Here is a 24,263-nt window from a genome sequence, read left to right on the forward strand (position 1 = left end):
AGATTTGTAGGTGGCTTAAAAACCTGTAGAAATATCTATCAAGTGCCCAATTTCTCATGTGGAGAAGACTTAAATTTTCCAGAAAACTGGGGAAATATATAGATACTTTACCTTGGAAGGTGACACACTAAATTGGTATCCTTCTAACGTGCATATAATTCCAGAATCTATTGATTTTCAATGTCCTTTTGTGCAACTACCCTAAGAAAATAGGCTGGGTAGACATATCTATCTTTTCCCCCCTTTTAAAAATTAGATCAAGCTTATCATGATGAACTTTTCAATCAATATCTGCCCACAGGTCTACCTAAATCCCTTGCATTAGGGATTTCTAACTGGATTTTCATCTTTCCAAATTTGAACCATCTTACTTCAGTTAATCTGGTTGGATTTGGTTCTGTTCAGGTTCTGCCTTGGGGTGAGGGGGTAAAGTTGAAGATGTGAGCTTCACAGGCTGGATGGTAGTGGAAGAAATGGAAGTAAGGATTATCGTCACATGCATAGACTCTCGTAGATCAGTGTATCTTCAAAAAATAATCAGTGGCGTCTGGCATATGAACTGGCAATGGTTTGAGGTATGCAAAAGGGAACCTGCTGAAAAGGTAAAAGGCGGGCCAGGTTGTGGAAAGTCACAGCAGCAGAGAGCCACTGGGGTTTTATATATGGAGTGACATGAATGGAGTGTATGATAGGATGACTGCTTGGGTGACAGTACTGGGAATAGATCGTGTGGTGGACATGTGCTGGCCTTGGCTGGTTACCCTCCGCTTACCACTCCCTCTTGGGGACATGCCTGCTCTGTGCTCTGTCCCTATGTTGGTATGGCTTGTGCCTCAAATCTGGCCACCATCGTGTCTTTGTTGGTTTAAGGGTAAGCACATGACCCAATGAAAGGCAGTGAGTTTTTGCTTGGGCCTTTGGTACTTTTCTTCACTGGTGGGAGGTGTGGCTGGGTTGCTGGAGCCTCTGTGAGGAGAGAGCCAAGAGCCAGCAGAGACGGACCACTGAGAAATGAGGGTGAGGAGCTGGGCATTTTGAACCCCTGGCCAGCCTGAAGCCAGCCCCATCCCAGATGAGTATGGATGCATATTTCGTAAGATCCTTTTTAAGCAATATGGGTTGAGATTTTTCTCTCTTGGTCCTGGAAGATTCCTGACAGAGGTGGAGTCAGATAATCTGCTGGCAGTATTACTCATTAGAAGCCTTTTGATAAATAGTCTGGGTGCTTGGTACAGAGTAGACACTCAACAAATTAATAACATTAATTAACAAATTAAAAGGGCTTAATTAAATTAAAAGCTGATGGATGGCACCTGCCTAATTTTCATGGGGTTCTTTCATAGGTACTTTGCTTTGTATTATATCTGCCTCAAAATAATACATTTTGAGGCAGCTTGGAAAATGTATTATTTTTATGTAGTCTCAGTGTGTGTATCCCACTAGTATTTGTCTGTGTTATAGCAAAGAGGGGCCTTATAAAGGGCCGAATGTCCAAGTATTTCTTCTGGTTACATGTCATATATTTTCTTGGACTATGCTTTGTGATTTTTGCCCTTAGTTCTCCAATATCTGACCTCTGAATAAAATGGTCCTGGGAAAAGACTTTCATTGGTTTTACAGTTTTAAACAGATTATATCTGCCTTTTGGGAGAAGGATTAGTGTTCGTGATTATTCTATCAAATGGCTAGATTAGAGAACTCCTGAAGCCTCATTATGACCCCTTATTATTTGTTTAAACAATTTCATGTCAGTGGGGAAAAAAGTGCTTTTTGTTTTTAATTTTTTTGCAAACAAGTTTATTATGTAGCATTTTGCAATCTGATTTTATTTTTCCAGTTTTGTTGAGAGGTAATTGACATGCAACATTGTATTTAAGGCAGACCACGTAATGATTTTCTATGTGTCCTTATAACAAAATGAGCGCAACAGGTCTAGTTAACATCCATCCCCGCATATCACTGCAAATTTTTTTTCTTGGGATGAGAACTTCTAAGATCTGCTCATTCAGCAACTTTCAAATATATAGTACAGTATTAGAAGTGCTTCTTTTTAGGTTGAAAAAAACAAATACCTTTTCTGTTTAAAGAGATTATAACGATTCTAAATGGTCTCAGGAATGTTTTGTTGCTTCTCTTTTTCTTCTTTGTCAAGTAACTTTGCAAACACAATCATGTAGTCCACCTTTCTTATATTTGTCGCTACCACTACTTTAACAGTGGAAGATGAAGTCGTAGACATGAGGTAAGCATTCAGTGGGAGCAAGAAGTAAGTCTCTGTTATGGATTTGTTTATTCATTACTCTTTATTAATAACTACAGAGGTACACACTATTTTTTTTCTCACACATGAACTTACTTATAGGTGGGATCATTCATTATCCTAGAGCTCTGGCTTCAAACTTAAAACATCTTGCTTAGCAACACAGGGACACCTACACAAATAAAACCATTCAGAATTTCTAATAGGGTAGACATTTCTGTAATTAAAGCATGGTTGGCTAGAAGTGGAATTTGATTTTTTAAATGGTTCTCCTGATGCTGGAGGATGTCATTACACCTTAGGATGTAAAACATGCCAATACTCATTTCCAGACTCTGTCCAGCTGGTCCTGGGACTTGAGGGACCAGACTTTCGAGGCTGTCATGACCACAATACCATGGAGAGTGGCTCCTCCAGACAAGATGAAGCAAATAGGCAGGGTTAAAATGGCCAACCAAGCTGCTCTGTACTGAATTATGAATGCTTTAGCTTTAGCCAGAGATTTTTACTTAAGTATGTAGCTCTCTAATTGAAATTTTAGGGAAAATGGAGGATAGGCTATTGAGAGCCATGATGCCTTACCTTATTTACAATATTAGTCTTGGACTGAAGAGATAGTGTAGAGGAGGGGCTTGGAGAAATGGATGTGGGAGTCAGATACTTCTGGTTTAAAATCTGGCTCTGCCACTCTAGCTGTGAGTCTGTGGGCGGTTGATTTACTCTTCACGCACTTCTATTTTATCATTTGTAAAATGGGGTAATCATGTCTGCTTTTTAGCTAGGGTTAGAAATAGGGTATGGAGCACACTTAGTACAATACCTGGCACTTGCTAGTTGCTCAGTAAATCATAGTATTGCTGTTCTTATTACCCTTCCTTCTTTCACTCCCTCTGCTCGAGGGAGAAGTTAAAGGGACTCTGCCACAATTGTGCTTCCTTTTTTACCGTTGGCATTTCTGGAAAAGTAGTCCTGAATTGGCCTGACTGTGATTCTCAGTAGTTAGCTAGTGGGGGAGTGAGGGAGGAGGCACTGCTTTAGGCCAGAGCAGCCTCCACCCACAGGCCTGTGGATGCCCAGGGATGGCTCCCCAACGTGGGAGTTTCCATGTCCCAGTTCTCACATCTCACCACCTCTCCTAATCATCGTGTTCATTACTGTACAGTGTCCTGGAACTACATTAACTGTTGTGTATTTCAAACTACTGTGTATTGTGTATTGTGTTGTCCATCCTCACATTTTGTGGCTCATATGACATGTTCTGCTTATGATGGAAGAACCCTTTAGGAGAAATTAACTCTGCCTTGACTTTTTAGTTTTTCATTATCGTAATGGCCTCAAGTTTGGTCTCTGCACAAGTTCCCCCCTTGACACATAGCCACTTTCTGACCAGTGATGTGGGAATTTGATGGGTGGGCAATTAGAAGCCAGATTGGTCTGTCCACCATGTAGCCTGAATATCACCTTGTTAAAGACTGTAAAAAAGTGGTGGCTAGATTGATAGACTTTAAAATCTTATGTTTTCAGAAATCAGATTGGCATTCTGATGTAAACATACATCATATATAATGTCTTCTTTCATTTTAACTTAAAGAATTTTATGAGCATTAATATGAAATATAATACTTTAGGAAAGATGCAGTCTGGTGTCATTTGTTAAAGAAAGACAACCAGGGTTCTTTCTTTTAAATGCTACAGTAAGATTCTTTATTGGTTCAGACTTAAAACCAAATGATACTTAATTATCAGAGGTAGAAATAATCTAGGAAGGCTTATACCAAGTCCTCCAAGTTCCCCAGGGAACCAGGTCCTCAAACTCCAAAAAGAGGAAAGAAAGGGAAAAGGAGCCTGGAGATTGGGAAAGAGCCAGTGGTTCTCAAGCAGCTTCTCCCCCAGGCTAATGGGCCATGTGCTTGAACTTGCCGTGTTCCTATCTCTCTTTTGGGCCCTAAACCCTGGATGTTGGTGCAGAGTCTGGTGCTTCCTTTTCTTAGGAGATCTCAAGAGTTCTGTTGGCCAGCCATGTTATCGAGTGCCTGGATTTCTGGAGAATTTAATACAGAGTCATTATGGTTTGTATTTTCACAGTTACAGTTGCATGTGCTCTGTGACCTCTGTAAAGGACCAGTACCACTGCATTCTTTTTTTTTTCTTCAGATTTTATTTCTTTATTCATGAGAGAAAGAAAAGAGAGAGAGAGAGAGGGAGAGAGAGAGACAGAGTCATAGGCAGAGGGAGAAGCAGCCTCCTTGTGGGGAGCGTGATGCGGGGCTCAATCCCAGGTCCTGGGATCATGACCTGAGCCAAAGGCAGATGCTCAACCACCAAGCCACCCAGGTGCCCCAGTACCACTGAGTTCTAAGTGCGGCCTGGTAACTTGGAGAAAGACAGTAAATATCCTTTCGGTCCTTTACAGAAGTGGGAGCCCAGAGACAGTGAGTAAGCTCCCTGGCCCCACAGTGCAGTTCCAAAACCAGAACCGGCACCAGAGCCCAGGCCTCCTGACTCGCAAATACTTTACTTTTCATGTTGGTAGAACTAGAAAATGTCATGATACCAAATTTAGCACGACAAACTATTTATCTAGCTGCTTTTCTTAGATTAGAACATAAACTTGTCCTAGGTTTTGGCCACGGTAGGCATTTCAATTTCTCTCTGTTCAGCAAGCTCTGGATCCCTTCCCCCAAATGATCGACAGTGACCTTCAGCCTAATTTATATATGGTATTGAGGACGTGGTCTTTGGCCCAAGCAGAACTGGCTGCCAGTGACATTTGCCTTTCTTCTGTCTTTTTCAGTAAAAGGTAATCCTACCCTGTGCTGTGGACTGCTTGTCCTGCAAAGTAGCTCTACCTTTGTAAATAGTCTGGGATGATTCTGGAATCCAGAATGTTCCGTAATCCAATATTCAACCTACAGAATAGAAGATCAAGGCTCATATCCTATTAAGATTGAAATTAGAAATTAGTGTGATGGAGAGTTGAAAAGAGGCTCTGTGTCTCTGTGATTTACAGGGTCCCCCTGGTTCCCAGGCAGCAAGGGACGGTTGGAGCAGGACTTGTGTTCCGCAGCTGGGTGTCCTGTTTCAGACCTCGCAGTGACGTGGTAGGGCCCTGGGTTTACACTGAAGCTTTTCAGCCTTGGCCTAGAAAAGCTGATGAAACCTTTTTTCCCCTCAATCTAAAGCCAGCAAAGCAAGGATGGGAATGAAAAGGCCGTTAAACTGGGGCACAGGCTCTTCCAGTGAGCCTGGAAGACTCCTGAGGAGAGACAAAATTTCAGTCTTCCTCACCCTTTTGTTCTTTGGGTCTAACACGGTGCTCCACATAGGCATTTTGTTGCATGGAGGAGGATGTTTGGTGATCTCTCTTTAATTACTTCTGAGGACCCCGAATATCTCCTGCCAGCGTCTAGGCTCATATATTTTGGGCTTTCTCTGTCTTTGGGTTAATTTCAAAGAATATACTGGTAGTGGTTTGTGAATATGGTTTTATAGAATAATTTTGTCTGAAAGCATTCAATTTTCAAACGCTAATTTTCATGTGTTCATTTAACCATAGAACTGGTTAAAATAAATGTTTATAAATATGTATTGATTTTGAAGAATGGGACTAAAATGTCCTCAGAGGCATTCACCAGTGCTCACAGCCCTGGTGTTATGATGAAGTTGGGCCTTGAGTTAGGCAGACCATAACTCCAGGCTGAGCTACACGCTGCCTGAGTGGCCTGAGGAAACTGGTCCCCAATAACTGAACTGGCGATTATGTAAGGACCTAACTCATGAGGCTCTTGTGGAGATTAACTGAGGTCGCTTATGCAAAGTGACAGCACAGTTCATGGCATGGTACTCTAAAAATATTTGTTATTGTTTTTATTATTATTATTTTGGTAATTTTGACATAAACCAAATGACAGCTAAGATTGGCCTGATCCATGAACTATCGGGAAGGCTATTTTGAACACTCCCATTCTTTTCCCCTTGGAAATCCAAACTCTCCCTGGAATTCCTGCCAATTCCCATGGAGGTTTGCATTTCTAGTCTTTTCTGGTATAATCTTCTACTCCTACTGAGGTAGTCAGGTCAGAGATTGTCTCACATCCACTCCTGCATCTATGCCACCCAGCTATGGAGAATTAAAACCTGCCCCTTAGCTACCCAGCCCTCGTCCAACCCATCAAGACATCATGATATATAGCAACTATCCTGAAGATTTGGGGTAAAAGCAAGGCTCAGTAAAGCAAAAGAATTTTCCTTCCCATCCCTGGGATTATTTCTTCTGGCACTTCACTACCTAATAATGCTTAAATGCAGTATAAGTATTTTCTAAAATACACCAAAAAATTATAAGTGCTTATGTTTGGGTTGTGGGACTAGGACTGGTTTTCTTTCCTTCCTTCTATATTTCTGAAACTGTAGATATTATGTAAATAAGTATACATTTTAAGTTTTGTTAAAGGATCAGTCTTTAAAGCTGGGGGAGAAAGCTTTATAGGATTGGGGAAGACGTCAGTATTAGCAGGATAAATAAATCCTTGCCCAGGAAACCTCATCTCCTTTTCCGATCCTTTCAGATGTATTTCTCACAAGTTCCTCCTAATGGGAGTTGTTGTATTTCCTGTGAGTATCACAGTTCCAGATGCCACCTTGTTGGCAGCATAATAGGATTTTTTTCTTTAACATGTCTTAACATGGCAGTTGCTTCTGGAAGGCTCCTTCTATCCTTTGGGCTTCCATTGTTCCAGGATGGAGTTTCAGTGGTCAGGCTTTACTTACCTAGTTCCACCCTTCTACAAACAGAAGAGTCTCTACTTTCTCAGCTCCTATGAAGTTCACTTCTCCTTCCTCTGCATTAGGGCTTCTGATCCCTGTGCTCCTAGGACCACTCCTGCCAAGGTCACCAGCATCTTCCATGTTACTGAATCCAGTGGACAGTTTACAGTTACTGCCTTACGTGATCTCTTAGCAGCATTGAGAATGGACACTCCCTTTCTCATAAACTACTCCCTGTGCCCATGGTTCCTTGACAGCACATTCTCCTGACTTTTCTCCTCCAGCTGGATTCCCTTCTAGTTTGCTCTTCTGATTCCTCTTCTATCACTTCTTTAAGAGTTGGATTTCCTCAGATTTCTTTTCTTCGGTCTCTGCATGTTCTCCCTGGATAAGCTCTTTGGGTCTTGTGGTTTCAAATATTATTTATGTGCCAATGACTACAAATTTAACTGCATGTCAGCAAATCTAAGACATCAGTGATGGTAAGTTGCACCCAGATTTTTTTTTCCCTACAAAGAAAGACAGAAGCATGGCCAATTAAATGACATAACGGCTTCTTACACATTAACTGTAAGATGAATTCCATTTTCAGAAATGTCGGAATGTGAATAAGGCACACCCAATAATTAATGTTTTGCATAGATGAACTGCTGTTCGCAAAGCATGAATACCCAGTGTGTCTTAAGCATGGTGTTCCTGGGAATGCACAAATGAATTATAATAACATTATCTAGAGAAGCTGGTCCTGTCTCTCCAGGCATGAAATAAGCCTTATTATCTTATAGCTTATTGTATGTCTAAGTTAGAATTAAGTTAGCTGAACAGTGAGATGGAGTTATTGAAGCAGTGGGTCATCAAGATGGTGGCCAAACTCTTGAGATTTGTTTTATTTTATCTACAGTTGACTGACTCTAGAGTCACAGTCAAGAATGTTCTAGCTATCTTAGTGTAAACCATGTAGTGGCCCCTGAGCAGTGCTCCCTATCATCATAGAGCTTCTCAAACAATTGAGTTTTAACTTTTTTTACTCATTTATTTTGTTGCTACAGATCACTGGGAAATCATGCTCTTCTTGTTTCCCTCATTTTTTTTTTCTCCCTCTACTTCAAAATTACTTTTAACAGCAATGGGACCTATAAGAACTATTGCCAAATTTTGAAATGTATTTTTCCTGCAACAGCAGCCAAAGTTAACAAAAAGACACAGAAAAAAAAATCTCATTAAGTATTCTAATCTGCCACCATCTGTGAACCTCATTTTGTTTCACTGATGGTTTCTAAAAATAATCTGAGTGGTATAGTTTCCTTCACTGCTATTGAAAGAATAATCTATACTAAATATTTTTGCCTCAAAATATTATCTTATGTTCAATCTGATTATCCCAATAAAGTTTTGTCTCCTTAGTCCTAAGGGCAGGGAAAATTATTTATATTCCATTTTTAGATACTGCTAACTAGTGTATCACCCCTGAACCTCCACTTAATTTAGGTAGTTATATTTTAGCATGCAAATCAGTATTTTCCCATAGAAATGTTCCAAAAATAATATATCCCCTTGCTTTTCTTCTCCCACAACTCTCTTCCATAAGGTCTTTCTTGTAGTTAGTTCAGAATAGAACATTTACTGACAAAAATTTAAATAAAATAATCTGATCATGTGGGAATTGAAAAATAATTTTTCTTAAATACTCCTGGGTCAAACAAGCAATAAAAAAATACAGTTATAGACTCTCCTAGGAAGGAAGAACAATAATACTGCAAGTGAAACTCATAAGGTGCAGCCAAAGATTTACTTGGAGGAAAATTATTGGACTTAAAAGATTTGTTATTAAACAAAAGGGATGATAATGAATGAGGTGACTCAAACCTGAGAGTTCAGAAATGAACAAAGAAACAAAGTCACATAATAAACCAACAAAAGCTGAAATATTACTAACAAAGGAGCAGAAATTAAACAATTAGAAAAGAGAAATATTATTAAATCTATAGGCCCAGGACCTGTTATTTTGAAGAAAACACTTTGCTTATCTAATCATAAGAAAGTAAAAACATAATTCACAACTTAGGAATGAGAGACAGGGTAAAGAGGGAGGGATTCATCCACAGATAGGAATTAAAAGAGTTTAAGAATTTGAAAAACAGCTATTAGAATATAACTTGTAAGGAAAATAGATGCCAAAATGAGATTTAGTAAAAAAAATAGTAACATTGAGGGCATCATAACCATGGCGAATTCACCTGATAAAAGTAGAACAAATAGGCTGGTACTTGTCGGTATCTCTTGAAAGCAGAGATGCGAAAACAAAACAGAAATCAAAACAGTTATAGCAGATAAAATAATAAGACATATTAAAACACCAATCCGGAGAATCCAAAACTTCTTTAAAGATTAAGAAATATATTCCTTTTATTGGTAATATAGGACTAAAGTAAAACAAATATTCATCATATTTAAAAAAGTATTCATTCCTGATTTTTAAAAGTCAAAAAGTGAATGAGGAATAGGTCACTTCCCCAGTGTGATTTAAACAAGTATCAACATCAAACTTAATGGTGAAATATTGGAAGTGTTCCATTAAAAACAGAAGTACATGAAAAGATGCTCATCATCATTAATCTTGAGGGAAATGTAAATCAAAATCACAGTGAGATACTGTCTTATGCCTACTGGGATGGTTGTAATCAGAAAGATATAAAAAGGGTTGTCAAAGATGTAGAAAACTTGGAACCCTCATACACTGGTAGTAGGAATGTAAAATGGTACAATGGCTTTAGAAAACAATGTGGGAGTTCCTCACAATGTTAAACAGAGTTACATATGACACAGTCTTTCCATTCTTGGGTGTATTATGTGTGTATATATATGCATACTGAAGAGAAATGAAAACGAATGTCCTCACAAAAACTTGTAAAAAAATGTTCATGGCACATCATTCATAATAGCCAAAATGTGAAAACAAGCTGAATGTCCACCAACTGACAAATGGATAAATATAATGTGATATATCTGTATCTATGTAATGAAATATTATTTGGCAATACAAGGAAATGCAGTACTGACATATTTCACAAATGGATTAATCTGGATTGAAACATGAGTTGAAAACATGTTGCTGAGTGAAGGAAATCAGTCAAAGTACATACAACATATTGTAGGATCCCTTTTATATGAATGTCTAGAATAGGCAAATCCACTAAGAAAAGTATACTGATGGTTGCCTAGTGCTGAGGTGATCGGGGAAGAAGAGAAGCCTGAAGGCTGATGGGCACAGGGTTTTTTTCTGGGGCAATGAAATTTTTTTAAAAAAATTGACTGTGGTAATGGATGCACGAGGAGAGATGTATGGCACAACGTTGTGAATATACTAAAAACCACTGAGTAGTACACTCTAAGTGAGTGGATTGTGTGGAATGTGAATTATATCTCAATAAAGATGTATTTTAAAAAGAAACAAATGAAAATGTGAGTGCTATTGCTATTCACTGTTAATCTGAAGGTGCTAGTTACTGCCAGTAAACAAGGAAAAGAAAAGGATGTATAAATACGGGAAGAGAAGAAACAAATTATTGCAGAAAATATTCGTGTCTACTCAGAGCATCTAACAGACATTGAAACAATTAACAGAGGCGGTAAAAGAGTTTGGTGAAGAGAAAGTTACAAAACACACAAAAATTTGGCCGCCATTCTCCTTACTAATATAAAAAGTTCTTACGAATACCTAAGAAATGATGATCACCTAGTAGGAAAGTAAACTGGTGACATGAAGACCATTTGCAAGAGACGCAGTGATGAATAATGATATGAAAGGAACATATCAATAACAAAAAAATACTTTTTAGAACTATGTGCTGGTAGGTTAAGACACTCTTATTGAATGAGCATCTTTTACATAGACATTACATAGACAAGGCATCAGGAATCATGCAACCACCTCAGACTAAATTGTACGAATAAAAACATATTTTAAATTCCAGATTCTTTATTGATCTCATCAGATCCCTGGAAATTGGGAAGAAGTGGGATGGGATTCCTCCAGTGCTCTTCTCAGAAGGCTGGTTGGTTCCAGGGCTGAGAAGACTGAGGCAGCAGAATGTCTTGAGTGTTGTTTGACCTTGGTGTCCTGAGGAGTGTTCATTAGGTCTTCTATTCCCCTGCATCGTCCCTGGAGCAGGGAGGAAGCCCTGTGCTCTCAAATACATCAGGGCCACCACTTCCATATTAGACTGAATACAGAGCAAATGTGATTCACTGTTCCCTGAGGCTTTCTCATGGAAGCAGGTAGCCATCCTGACCTGAGGGGGTGAGAGGCTGAGCCAGTATCTGTCTGTAGATGGTTGACCCTCGGCTGTAGTAAGTAGTAAGTAGTGCTGCCAAGCCCACCATCATTTCAGGAATGTTCATCTGGTGGTTGTGGTGACCTTGCCTTGTTAGAGTCATAGTTTCTTTAGTTTCCACTTACCCTGTAGAGATTGTCTAAGAATTTCCATTATATTTCCTATTGGAATGATACCAGCACACATATCCTTGAAGCTGCTCTGCTTAGAAGAGAGGTATGCTCAATAAAAATTGTTTCCAGAGATCTCCCGTAACCATTGAAGGTCATTGGTGAAAATTCCATTTATTAGAGAAATTTTTATTATAAATGAATGTGAGCATCTTAATTTGGTAGATTTTTCCTTGTAAACATGCAGAACATTTCTCTGATACTTTTTGCTCCCACATGTATATTTCCTGCTAGTTTATGCAGAAGCAAACTGCCTTGAGACTGTTTCTACTACCGAGAAATACATAGGGAAATACATTATTGTCCATTTAATAGACATAATTCATACGTGGTGGTTGTAAAAACTCTGATGCATACACTTCTTGCTTTATATAACTATATTGAAATAAAAATGCAGACTTATTTAAAATACAGAAAGGCTATTAAAGAATAAGGTCTATAAATCTTTTATGGTACATTTAAAATAATATTTTAAGTAATGAATTTTTGTCTTGATATACAGAATCATATACTGGTATCTAAGAGAACAAGTTTTGGGCTTTATTATTGGAAGAATTCTCAAAATTATATTTGGGATTAAATTCAAGATGTCTTACTATTTATTCATATGAAGTCTTTTGCTTTATTATAACTCTGTCAAACTGATTTCTCTAGGTCGAAAATGTCCGTTTGGTAGATCGGCTATCTTCTAAAAAGGCAGCCCTAGGTACTTTGTATTTGACGGCTACTCATGTCATATTCGTGGAAAATGCACCTGACACAAGAAAAGAAACATGGGTATGCATTCTCTATTTTTCTGTTGCTTAAAGTAACAAGTTTTGACCCTCCTTTTGTTTGTGCATAGGGTGAGGTGGGTGGGCTTTTGGTATTTGGGTATTGAAAGGACAGTTTCTGGAAGGTCAGCTTTGCCTTTTTCTGCAGAGAGTCAAATCCACTTGATCTGCTTATTCATCTTCAACACTGATTATTTGAACATCATCAAAGACAAGCCTAGAAATAGCCAGAGATATAAGTGCTTCATGTCTCAGCTGTCAAGTAGAGATTCCAGAATATCAGTGCCAGATATAGCATTAATGTAGTGCTTTATTGGAAAGACGTTTTATTTGCAGGATGCAATAATGCAGGCCACTTAGTCATCTTATTATGTTGTCTTCACTTTTCCAATAATTTGAAAAAGAAGGCAAGGAAAGCTAGGAAAGTGTCCCGTTGTCAGGTATTTCTGCTACTTAATAATAAGACCCTTACATCTTATTTGATATAGCCACCCAACCGTGACACTATGACTAGAACCAGAATCCCTGCATTGTAGATTTTTCCCCTTTCTATATTCTATAAACATTGCTACATTTTCAGCAGAAGGTGGCAGGCATTACTGGGTGGAGAGGACTTGTGACAGGCAGTGACTATACTTGGGAGCATAGCATAATGTGTGGACTTAATAAATCACTATATTTTACACCTGAATCTAATGTAACAGTGTGTGTATGTGTCAACTATACTCACATAAAATAAGATAATGAATGCTACCATTGATTGAGCAGAAGCCCCAACCACTCTGGCCACTAAAGCACCAGAGAGATGTATTTTCAGCATGACTTTCTTTAACATAGATCTCTTCTCCAGCCTGCCTGACTTAGAAAACAACAATCTTAAGTTGCTATTGAACTTGAGCATTCCATGTGGAATTAAGGAGCATGGTGGCACCTCCCAGTGGAGCCATCTCTAGCTTTTGTTGATTGCGAGGTTTATTTTACTAATTTCTCATGACCTTCTTTAATTTTAGCTATTAAGTGCATTCAGCATGTGACTACCAATATGTTCCCTTACCTGGACTTGTACAAAATTATATGCTGAATAGTTGGCTCTAAATAATTAGCCTGGATATCAGAAGGCTTGGTAATGAAAAATAAAATGATACATTTAGATGGTTCTTTCCCAGAACATTGGTTCTTGTCATCTGAGTGCAGGTGTTGAGCTAGCTCAAGATGGGAGGAGTGTTTCTTGTCTGTGTTCCTTCAGAGATCCGTGTTACCCCTTGTCTCATTTACCAGTTATTTGTGCACAGCTTCTCCACATGACTTTTGGTTGTAGATTCTTCACAGTCAGATTTCCACCATCGAAAAGCAGGCAACAACCGCTACTGGATGCCCTCTGCTTATTCGCTGCAAGAACTTCCAGCTGTTGCAGCTCATCATACCACAGGAACGAGACTGCCACGATGTGTACATCTCTCTGATACGCCTTGCAAGGCCAGGTAGGGTGCAGGAACCAGGCATATCGTATGTCGCACCCTTAAGTTCACAAATTGTCTTCAAGAAATATGCATAGCTCAAGAATTCTGGTGTTTTAGGAATTATATGCTATCCCAGTCCTCAGAGGGGCCAAGAACTCTCCATGATTCCTTGCCTTTAAGGCAATGAGCCTCTTTGATTATTTGATTATTCTTACTATTCACTTTATCTTTGGGAAAGGGGGGTCATAGCTTTTCATTTTGTAGTGAAATCGTACTAAAATTGTGCCCTTCCCAGACTGTGATAGTTGAGCCACCGTGCTTGAAGCCTAAGCTAAAACTGATAAATTGTTTTGTGTGGAAAATATTAATATCAAACAGTTTTAGGGCAGTTTCCCCTCTTGGGGCTTTTAAGGCTCTGGTTTTTTTTTTTATTGCTTTTTGATGGTGATATATGTTTCCCAAGGTTGTAACTAGACCTTTGTTAGCAATAGTTGTATTCACCGTATGGATATGTTCTCCTAAACAGAACCTTCTTAAGTGTCATGGGAAGAATGTTTAGTTGATTTGAAAAATACATGCTGACAGTTACTCTCCTGTTATGTCCCTCGGGTTGGGGTCTTCAGAGTTACTGCTTACTATACACTTCTAGAGAAGTATGTCTTGTCTTTCTGTATGGCTTGTATGGACTGTGGTGTCCTCTCGCTTAAAAGAGATAGGCATCTGAGTTTCTGGGGAGAATTTAGTAAAAATAAACCTTTTCTATAAGAGTAATGTCTATGGTAGTGTTACACCAAAGTCACTGACAAGGAAGATGGGATACATCTTTACAGTTACTTTGCTAACTGCTTTTGGATTCAGGACAAGAAGTTCGATCGTAACGTCTGCATGGGGTTTAGTTGGGTCCTCCGTTTCTTATGTGATCATCTCATGTAGATAGTGAGGAACTAAAGTTATTTCATGAATATGATGCCAGGGAGCTGTCAAAATCCGATAATTTTGACTTGACTTTGCCCCATGTTTCAGGCAGCCAGTGGAGGCTTTTTCATCTCACTGTGTTGCAAAGAACTGCAGAGTTAGCCAGAAAAGCAGTTGAACTTTTTAGAGAGTGCACTATAATTGGAACAGAAGTTCTGGGAAGATGTATGTTAAGTTGCGTGCAGCAGGGAATGCGAGGAGAATTGTGTGCCAGCAATTTCTGTGTCACTGATTAATGGGTGTACTGGATAATAAATGTGCTCTGACCGGATTAATAGGATTTAGGAATAGCCCAGAGAACTGGGAAAGAGCTGAGTGGCTGGAAGAGCAAATCACATTGACTGTGAGGGCTGTGGCCAGTGATGACAGCGAGTGCCAGGACTCTCGTTGTGAGGGCCCTCAGGGAGGAAAATCTCTGTGGCCCTCACTTTTTAAAACACACACTTTTTCTTAAAGGTGACATTTGGGAGTTAGGTATTAGAAATAGCCAGAGAGCCAAAAAAAGGAAATCATGGTAATTAATTGAATTAAACCTATTTTTAGATTTTTAGAAAGCTACTAGCATTTTCAAACACGGAATTAGAAATGCCAGTTTGCATAAAACATAGTGCTCTAATAAGTGTGGGAAGATGAAATAGAACCCAGACAATTTCACAGTTTAATGTTAGAGGCAATGCTAAAATTAGGACACGTGACAGCCTATAACCCAGGGACCAGGCTTTTGAAACTGGGTGGAGGTAAAGAAAGGTGGAGGGGGTCCCAGCTGGGAGTAGAGGTGGCTTATCAGAGCCATCCGAGGATCTTTTGCAAAATACACCTTCCCCCTCCTGTAGGTCTTTCAGAATAGGAGTGAGTGAGTGTGTGTGTGCGCGTGCGCGCGTGTGTGTAGTATACTTTGAATTCTAGTAGCACGATATAGCTCTCTGTGGTTCCAGTTAGTCACCAACACAAATCAACTTCTTCCAGCTACCCTCATAGACATAGCTAAACTGCGGGATCCTGTGGAGGACACTATATATATATATTATATATATTATAAATATATAAAAATATATATAAATGATACAATATATTTATATGATAATATATAATAAATATATATATGTATATTTTTTTTTAAAGAAGAAATGCTTGGGAGTCCATTTCAGTCAAGTCTTATGAAGGAGATATTTTCAGAGCTCTTGAGATTCCGTCTTCACTGAGTTAGGTTTTCTAGAATAAGGGTACATCAACTACTAAAACATTTAGCGAGGTTTTATTGGTTTGTCCTCTGTGTGAATTCAGACTTGGTAAGAGTGAAAAATTGAAGTAGCCAAATTCAGTAAACTCTTTAATTCTTAGTCAAGAATAATTTAAAGTAAAGCTTTGGCCCCAATGAAAAATGGATCCAGCGTACTAAGAAGGATATACATTTTTCGGATGAGAAGACCCCTATTTCTCAGAGAGCTCCCACTTTTCCCATGTGCATTCGCCTCTCTCTGATTGGCCTTCTGTTGTTTATTTTTCTATCAATTATCTTTCCCTCGGTAGTGTTCGTGGACCATTTAACATTTAAACCATCTTTGTTTATTTTCCCATTTTTTCTAAACAAGTGTTTTTTTTTCCAGTTCTTAGTCCCCAGTTCTTCTGTACACTTATATGTTTTTTAAAATCTCATGATTGAAATCCTATCATTTGCTTAATTTACCTTTTTAATTTTGCTTAATTTTACCTTTTTGGCTTAATTTCACTTTTAACGTTCTCGTCTAAGTCATGGCTCCGTATACAGTGTCTGCGGTGGTAATTTGCTTTTTATTGATGACACTAATCTCTGAGTCTAGAGTCCTTTTCCACCACGAGGTAGCTGCCTCAGCCCTGGTGTTTCATTCAAACACATTACTTGTGCAAAAGAAACAGCAGACCTTTCCTGATTCTTATTCTGAATCTGCCAAGTCCAGGAATAGCTGTGCTGTCTTCTCACCCCGTGTAAATGGTTTTTCAGCTCTGGTTATTTGAGGGTGCCTGAAGGTGCAGAAGGTTGGGAGCAGCTGAGCTTTCAGTTGTGATTTTTGGTTCTAATAAGCTGCACGTATGTGCATCTCCCAGTGCTGCCCTTCCCAGACCCACCTCTGCATTCTGCAAATGCCCATTCCTGTTTGTTCTTTCCTTTCGATTTTTAAAAACTTTGCCAAAGGGAGACCATCAGTAACATAACTTTTCTTTTTATTTTTTAAAGTATTTTTTATTATAGTATTAAGTTACTTTTTGTTTCTCCCAATGAGTCTATCATGGTAATTCCCCAGTTTTTTTTTTTTTTTTTTCTGAAATATTCTGTTCTCCAGAACCATTTAGCCTGATACCTGGGAAACAAACTGGGTTGTTTTTCTTTTTTCTCTAATTGCTTTGTCTTACCCACAGCTGCCTTATCTGGTGGAGTGAACACCCTTTCCTTTTTTATGAGAGAGAAGGAGCAAGGGTGGGGTGCAGAGGCAGAGCCATTTGTAAGCTTGGTGGTTCCAAGTTGAAAATTGCCACTTGATGGCGTAAATCTTCCCCAGAGAGGAGGAAGAGGGGGATGGCCCAGGAGCCAAGGCCCTGATGAGAGCAACAGGTATGGAACCCCTTGCAGGATCAGGTGCTTCCCTGTGTTAAGGAGTCCGTGATGAACGGTAGTGCTCAAAACCTGCATCTCTTATGCTGTCTCCTGAGTCTTGAAACACTGATCTGGCTTTCCTAGAAACATCACCCAGATGCTACCCACTCTTGATTTAATGTAGTATTTTAGAAATTATTTTTTTTTCTTTCTCTATAGGAAAACCTTCAAGTCTGCCTTTGCTTAGCAACTGTAAGCTTTAGGTGGGTAAATAAAGTAAATACCAGAATGATTTCTGATTTTAAAAGTAAATACCAGAATGATTTAAAATTTTCTTTAAAAAAAATAATGTTTTTTTTTAGATTGGAGGTACACGTTCAGCTTACTCCAGCATATGGAGTGTTCACTTCTTATGGGAGCAGCCCTGGGGGAGGGTCCTTCAGCATACCTCCTGTTGAACCCTGCCGCCTCTAACAGCAAAAGGCATTTGATGTTGGATGTGATGGCTCAGACTTTGTGGTGTGAGAAGCCAGTGGAGTATTTAACATGTCTGTTTTAAGAGATGAGGGTGAGAAACCAGGGCTCTGACCTCTCTGAAGGAGGTGTGTCCTCTCAGTTCAGATTCTGTAAAGACTAGAGATTTCTCTAGCCCTACTTTTGTTGTTTTTAACTCCCCTCCTTGCTGATTACTAAGAATTCTGCTATGTATTTTGCAGGAGATGGAGGGCAACAGAACATTGTGAATGGGAAATATTTAGTAAAATTTACATCTGTGTTAGTGGTACTTTTTAATTTCTCAGAGTAGGCTGTTGTCTGCCGAAGGCTTCCCCTGGGCTGGCCTTTGGGTAAGAAGCTTGCCTATGTGAATAAGACCGAGTTTTGGCTGACAAAAATGGCAGTTTCTTTGCCCTCATGTAGAATTTTACTTAACTTGAGCCAGAGCGTGATTACCCTTTAGCTTAAAAATAACTCAAAACATTTCACACTTTTAATGGCAACTGATTCTAATGGCTCCCAAATCAAGAATGATCTTCTTAATGACTGCTATAAATTACTCTTCCTTTAGTTGGTGTTCTGTGTGCTTGTTTTCCCCCAATGCCAGCCAGTGTGAGCTCATACACAGAAAATTCTCAATAGTTCTAGAATGGTTTTCTCCTTCTACCTTTAAACTTAGTTGTAACTATTCAACAAAGGGAACTTAGCTTCCATTATTAACCCTATATTCACAAGTTCTTCTTTGACTGCAGGAACTGAGGCTTTCTCTAGAGATTCTCTTGGCCTCTTGAACAAATTGCATTTGCGGTTAACATTATGATATCAGAGGCCTGAGTCATGAAATGGTACTGAGAGATGGAAAAGATGTGTCAGTGTCCAGATGATGGTTCCCAGAACAGGATCTCACTTTCATAGGCTGCCTACTCCAGTAGCTAAGATTACAAGAGATGGTTCCTACTGAGAGCAGCTACTCTGTGTGTGTACAGGTACCTGGAGGTGTGTGTTTCCTTATTGGTCAAAATCATCAGTATTCTAAAGCTTGAAGTTTAGAGATATATCAAAAGAAACTGAAATAGGACATAGTTTAACTGATAAACCGACTTTTGCTTCTTTTCTACAAGAAAGAGTACATGTCTAATGAAAAACTCTAGTCCTTAAAATATGACCCTTATCTATCTTCTTCCTTGTAGATGAGTCATTTCCATAGTAGTCACAACAAGCCTGAAACTGAGTTTAGCTCCCAGGCTGCTGGTGTGTTACTGTGGCCTTTTGCTGGTGGTGAGATCCTTTATTGGGTCTCCAGACACACGTTGAAGAACAATTAAATTAGCCACATCTGAATGTCATCAACAGATTAAGGCATAAAGGTGGGGGGGGGGAACCTAAGAAAACTGTGAGGAGAAAGAAATCTATTGGAGAAAAAGATGACTCGGGGTGGAACAAGGGAAAAGACACAAAAGTGGTCCATCTGGGGAGAAGGAGAAGGATCTTCCTTAGAGAGGCAGTGTGTGTGATTAGGGGCATGCACTCTACAGCTAGATTGCCTAATTTAAATCCAGAGTTCCCACTTACTAGCTGTGTGGCCCCGGGTATGTTCCTTAACTTCCCTTCGCTTCAGATTTCTAGTCTGTAAAATGAGGCCCATCATGGGTTAATACATTTATCAAGAACAGAATCTGGAATGAAACAAGGGTTCAGTGAGTATCATCTATGATTTGTCTTTACCAGATTGCTTGGATCTGCACTATCCAAGATGGTAGTCTGCGGTATCCAGTATGGCTGCATGTGGCTGGTGGACCTTGAAATGTAGCTAGAATGAATGAAGATGTACTGTCAAGTGTGAATCACACACAGAATTTCAAAGACATTATGAAATAATATATATGAAATATTAAAAAGTTTATTATGTACATATCAAAATGATAATTGGATATGTTGGGTTTCTAATGAAGAATATTGGTAAAATCTTAACTTCATTATTTCTTTTTAGTTTTTTAATGTGGCTACAAGGACATTTTAAGTGACATATGTGGCTTGCTTATATTTCTGTTAAACAGCACTGGCGTAATTGCTTCCTTCAACATAACAAAATCAGAGCAGGAAAATCAAATCCTAGCTCTAAATGGGAAAGGCTGTTGGGCCTGGCCTCACAAGCAGAAAGGGTGTTACATAAAGACATGGACATGTTGGCAGAATTGAAAGCAGACTTTCATCATGCCTCCTTGAATTTGACCCTCATGACCAGGGTGCCTTGCACAATGAATTGATTTTTTTTATGAATCCTATGAATTTTGTATGAGCAGTGCAATTATGGCATTGATGTGTTTGCTAAAAATTCATATGTTTTCAGGGCAAACCCTTGAATACATTCCACAGCTTTTCAATTGTTATTTTATTTTTCATATTGTGGCAGGGGTGTGGGCCTCCATCTACCTCTGAGAGGCCATCCCAAATCCAAGCTTGATAAACATAAATTGAATTCTTGCATACATTCTTAATTTTTTGAAGATTTTATCTATTCATGAGAGACACAGAGAAAGAGGTAGAGACATAGGCAGAGGGAGAGCTCGATGTGGGACTCAATCCCAGGACCCTGGGATCAGGACCTGAGCCAAAGGCAGATAGATGCTCCACCACTGAGCCACCCAGGCATCCCTCTTAATTAATTTTTAACCTCCATTTCTAATGTGGTCTGGAGAATATGTTTGTCTTCAAAAACTTTTTTTTTTAAAAAGGCAAAAAATGGAAAAGGCCTTGTTTCTGAAAGGAAAGAAGCTCTTATGAAGTTGAGTTTGCTTGTCACAAAATCCCTGTGCCACTGATGGGAGGAGGTGGGTGGACCTGCCCACAGAGATGGGGTGCTCCAGGAGCATCCCAAGAGGCAAGAAGCTGGTTTGGCTTCTTGATAAACTCCAACCCAGACAGAATGCTTTTGGGGAGATTTGGTCCTAGTTTTGATTTGGCTTGATTTGGCTTTATTCTCCTTTTTCTTGCAGTGAAATATGAGGAGTTATACTGCTTTTCATTCAACCCCAAGCTGGATAAAGAAGAAAGAGAACAGGGCTGGATGCTGATCGATCTCAGTGAAGAGTACAAGCGAATGGGCCTCCCTAATAATTATTGGCAGCTCAGCGATGTGAATAGAGACTACAGAGTGAGTGCAGGCATCTAGTGAAATCCAGATACTTAATTCAAGTGAACTCATGATCCAAATAGCTTAGCATGACTTCTGTTTAATCTCCTTTAGTTTTTATAGCTCTTTGTAGATATAGATCTGTGGATTTGCAAGTCTCCCTTGGTTATTACAAGCTGCAATTCTTACCTGCATCTAGAAAAGTTTGGCCAAGGGAACCATAGAGACAACCCCCCCCACACACACACACACACCTTTCCCTCATGATTGAGGAGATGGAGACCCAGAGAAGCCCAGTGGTGGGCCTCATCACCAGGCAATGGTGGGGAGAGCTGGCCAGTGCCAAGTTCTCCCATCAGCTCTTTTTATAGTGTAGCGAGTGATTAGTGGGGAAGTCACAGAGACTCTGATGGCAGTCTGGCACCAGCTCCTCTCTGTACTCACTGAACTCTTGATTGGTACACAAGGTCACCAAGAGGCTTCCCTAGAGAAATGGGGAGAAATGTGTCTATGCTTACAAAGGCGTATGGAGAGGAAAGGAAACAGGAAGAAGCAGAATCAATTTCGTATTGGTCCTCATGATGGGCTTACAAATCAATGCTGGTTTCCCTATTAATTTTTAAAATATTTTAAGTAGTAAAAGTAATGTAAGAATGTTGCAGAGCATTTATAAAAGAGAGGAAAAAGAAAAAAATATCCAGCATCTCAGTGCCCTCACATTCTTCCATTAGATTTTAAATTTTTCCTTCAGTATCTTTTCCTCGTCTGCATAGTTTGATAACTCCTTTCTCATCTAAGTAATACATTTAATTATTTGAAATTGGAAAACACAGAGGAAAAGGAACTGTTCAAATATATATAACAAATACGGAATCATGTTACACATGCCTTGTGTTCTGCTTTTCTTCATATATCGTGCTGTTTTTTCCTGCCAATAAGTATATTTTGTATCATTTAAAAACATTATGTAACATTAGATAGTATGGCCATATCCAATTCTTTCTACCTAATCTCCAGCAGACTTTCAGAGGACTAGTATTTTTTCCTATTTTAAATAAACATGGTGAGAACATCCTGGTAACTATACCTCCACCCATGTTAAAATCCTTTTTAAAGACAGATTCCTAAAGGTCAATTTCTATGTCAGAAAGTTTATACAAATTTTTTTAAAGATTTTATTTATTCATCCATGAGAGACAGAGAGAGAGAGAGAGGCAGAGACACAGGCAGAGGGAGAAGCAGGCTCCATGCAGGGAACCCAATGTGGAATTGATCCCGGGACCATGGGATCATGCCTTGAGCTGAAGGCAGATGCTCAACTGCTGAGCCACCCAGGCATCCCATACAAATTTTTATACATATTGTCAAAAAGAACTGCAGGAAAGTTGTCCCAGTTTATATAAATTCTCAGTAGTTTGTATGAGAATGCTTGATTCTTGTGCCTCACTGGGAAAGAGGTTCATTCTTACAAAGTTTTCTTGACAACTTGGTAGTGGGACAAGTGATCTCTCATTTTAATTTACTCTACATGCTTTGATTCCTTGATATGTAGATTTGTATATGCCGATTGACCATTTATATCTAATCTCCTGTTATTGATCATTTCTGGTTACATTTTTAAAATTTTTTATTATTGAAGAATAGGTGACAAACAATGTTATATTAGTTCCAGGTGCACAACATAGTTACTCAGCTATTCTTTATGTTACCTAATGACCACCAGGGTAAGTATATTCATCACACAGTGTTATTACAATATTATTGACTATATTCCTATGCTTTACTCTTCATCCCTGTGAGTTATTTATTTTATAATTGGAAATTTGTACTTCTTCCTCCCATCCTTCCAGAACCTCTCCCCTCTGGCAACCAATTTGCTATTTGTGAGTCTGTTTCTGGTTGTTTTTTTTTTTTTTTTTTTTTTTGTCTTTCTCTATATGACTTATATTTTACTTAGCATAATGCCCTCTAAGTGCATTCATGTGCAATAAGATGGCAAGATCTTATTCTTTTTTTATGGCTAAGTAATATTTCTCTGTGTGTGTGTGTGTGTTTGTTTATAATATCTATATATATTATATAGATTTTCCTTATCTATCAGTGGACGCAAATTGCTTCCATATCTTAGCTGTTGTAAATAATGCTGCAATGAACAGAAGGATGCATGTATCTTTTCAAATTAGTGTTTTTGTTCTCTCTGGGTAAATACTCAGTAGTGGAATTGCCAGATCTTATGGTATTTCTATTTTTAATTTTTTGAGGAATCTTCATACTGTTCTGCATAATGGCTGTGCCATTTACATTTTTCACCGACAGAGACATGACGGTTCCCTTTGCTCCACATTTTGCCAACAATTGCTATTTCTTGTCTTCTTGATATTAACCATATTGACTGGTGTGAGGGGACACTTCTTTGTGGCTTTGATCTGCATTTTCTTGATGATGAGTGATGCTGAACATCTTTTCATGTGTCTGCTGTCTATTTGTATGTCTTCTTTAGAAAAATAGTTATTCAGGTCCTCTGCCCATTTTTCACTGGGATTATTTCTATTTTTTTTTGTGTGTTGAGTTGTATAAATTCTTTATATATTTGGGATATTAACCCTTTATCAGATATATTATTTGCAAATATCTTCTTCTATTACATTTGTTTTGTTGATAGTTTCCTTAGTCCCAATAGCTTGTTATATAAATTTAGTAATAATTAACTATATTGTATATATAGTATGTAACATATATACACCACACACACACACAAACAGACACAAATATATATATTTGATTGCTAGCTATAGAAATAAAAACAGTATCGTCCTGGTACAAAAATAAACACATAGATCAATGTTATTAAACCTCCCTAATGTTCCCTCCATATCACCTCTGTTGTAGTGTCACTGTCCACAATTTGGTGTTGTCCTTGTCTCTATGTTTCCACATTTGTAAGTAGTAAAAATGTGGTATTATTTTGTGTTTTTTATGCTTTCTATACATGGTATTTTATTGAATGTTGTTTACTGAAACTGATATTTCACTCACATTGTATTTGAGAGTCATCTCATTTAGAAAACACGTCTATTATAGTTGCCACATGCCAGGCACTGTTCTAAAAACTTGACAGATGTTAGCAGTCCCATGTGGTGGGTGTGATTAATATCCTTGCTTTGCAAATGGAGAAACTCAGGTATAGCCCAAATAGGTAACTGTCTAAGACATCGAGAAATGAAGAAGCTGTTGATACCTGTAGCTCTCCTTCCTTCATTCTTCACTATTGTATTATACTGCATTTTACAGATGGACCATAGTTCAAAAAAATTATCCTTATCA

General features: G+C 38.7%; 1 protein-coding gene across 2 annotated transcripts in view; it reads left to right on the plus strand.

Moving 5' to 3' along the window:
- The window catches only part of MTMR7 (myotubularin related protein 7), a 173,872-nt gene that overhangs the window by 93,933 nt on the left and 55,676 nt on the right, over positions 1-24,263 (plus strand). For both annotated transcript variants that reach the window (XM_055334655.1, XM_055334656.1), the window contains 3 exons: positions 12,186-12,308; positions 13,623-13,785; positions 20,803-20,960. In XM_055334655.1, the coding sequence (XP_055190630.1) occupies positions 12,186-12,308; positions 13,623-13,785; positions 20,803-20,960 (444 nt within the window). The remainder of the gene's footprint in view (positions 1-12,185; positions 12,309-13,622; positions 13,786-20,802; positions 20,961-24,263) is intronic.

The sequence above is a fragment of the Nyctereutes procyonoides genome, unplaced genomic scaffold (genome assembly GCF_905146905.1).
Source record: "Nyctereutes procyonoides isolate TBG_1078 unplaced genomic scaffold, NYPRO_anot_genome, whole genome shotgun sequence".
NCBI lineage: Eukaryota > Metazoa > Chordata > Mammalia > Carnivora > Canidae > Nyctereutes > Nyctereutes procyonoides.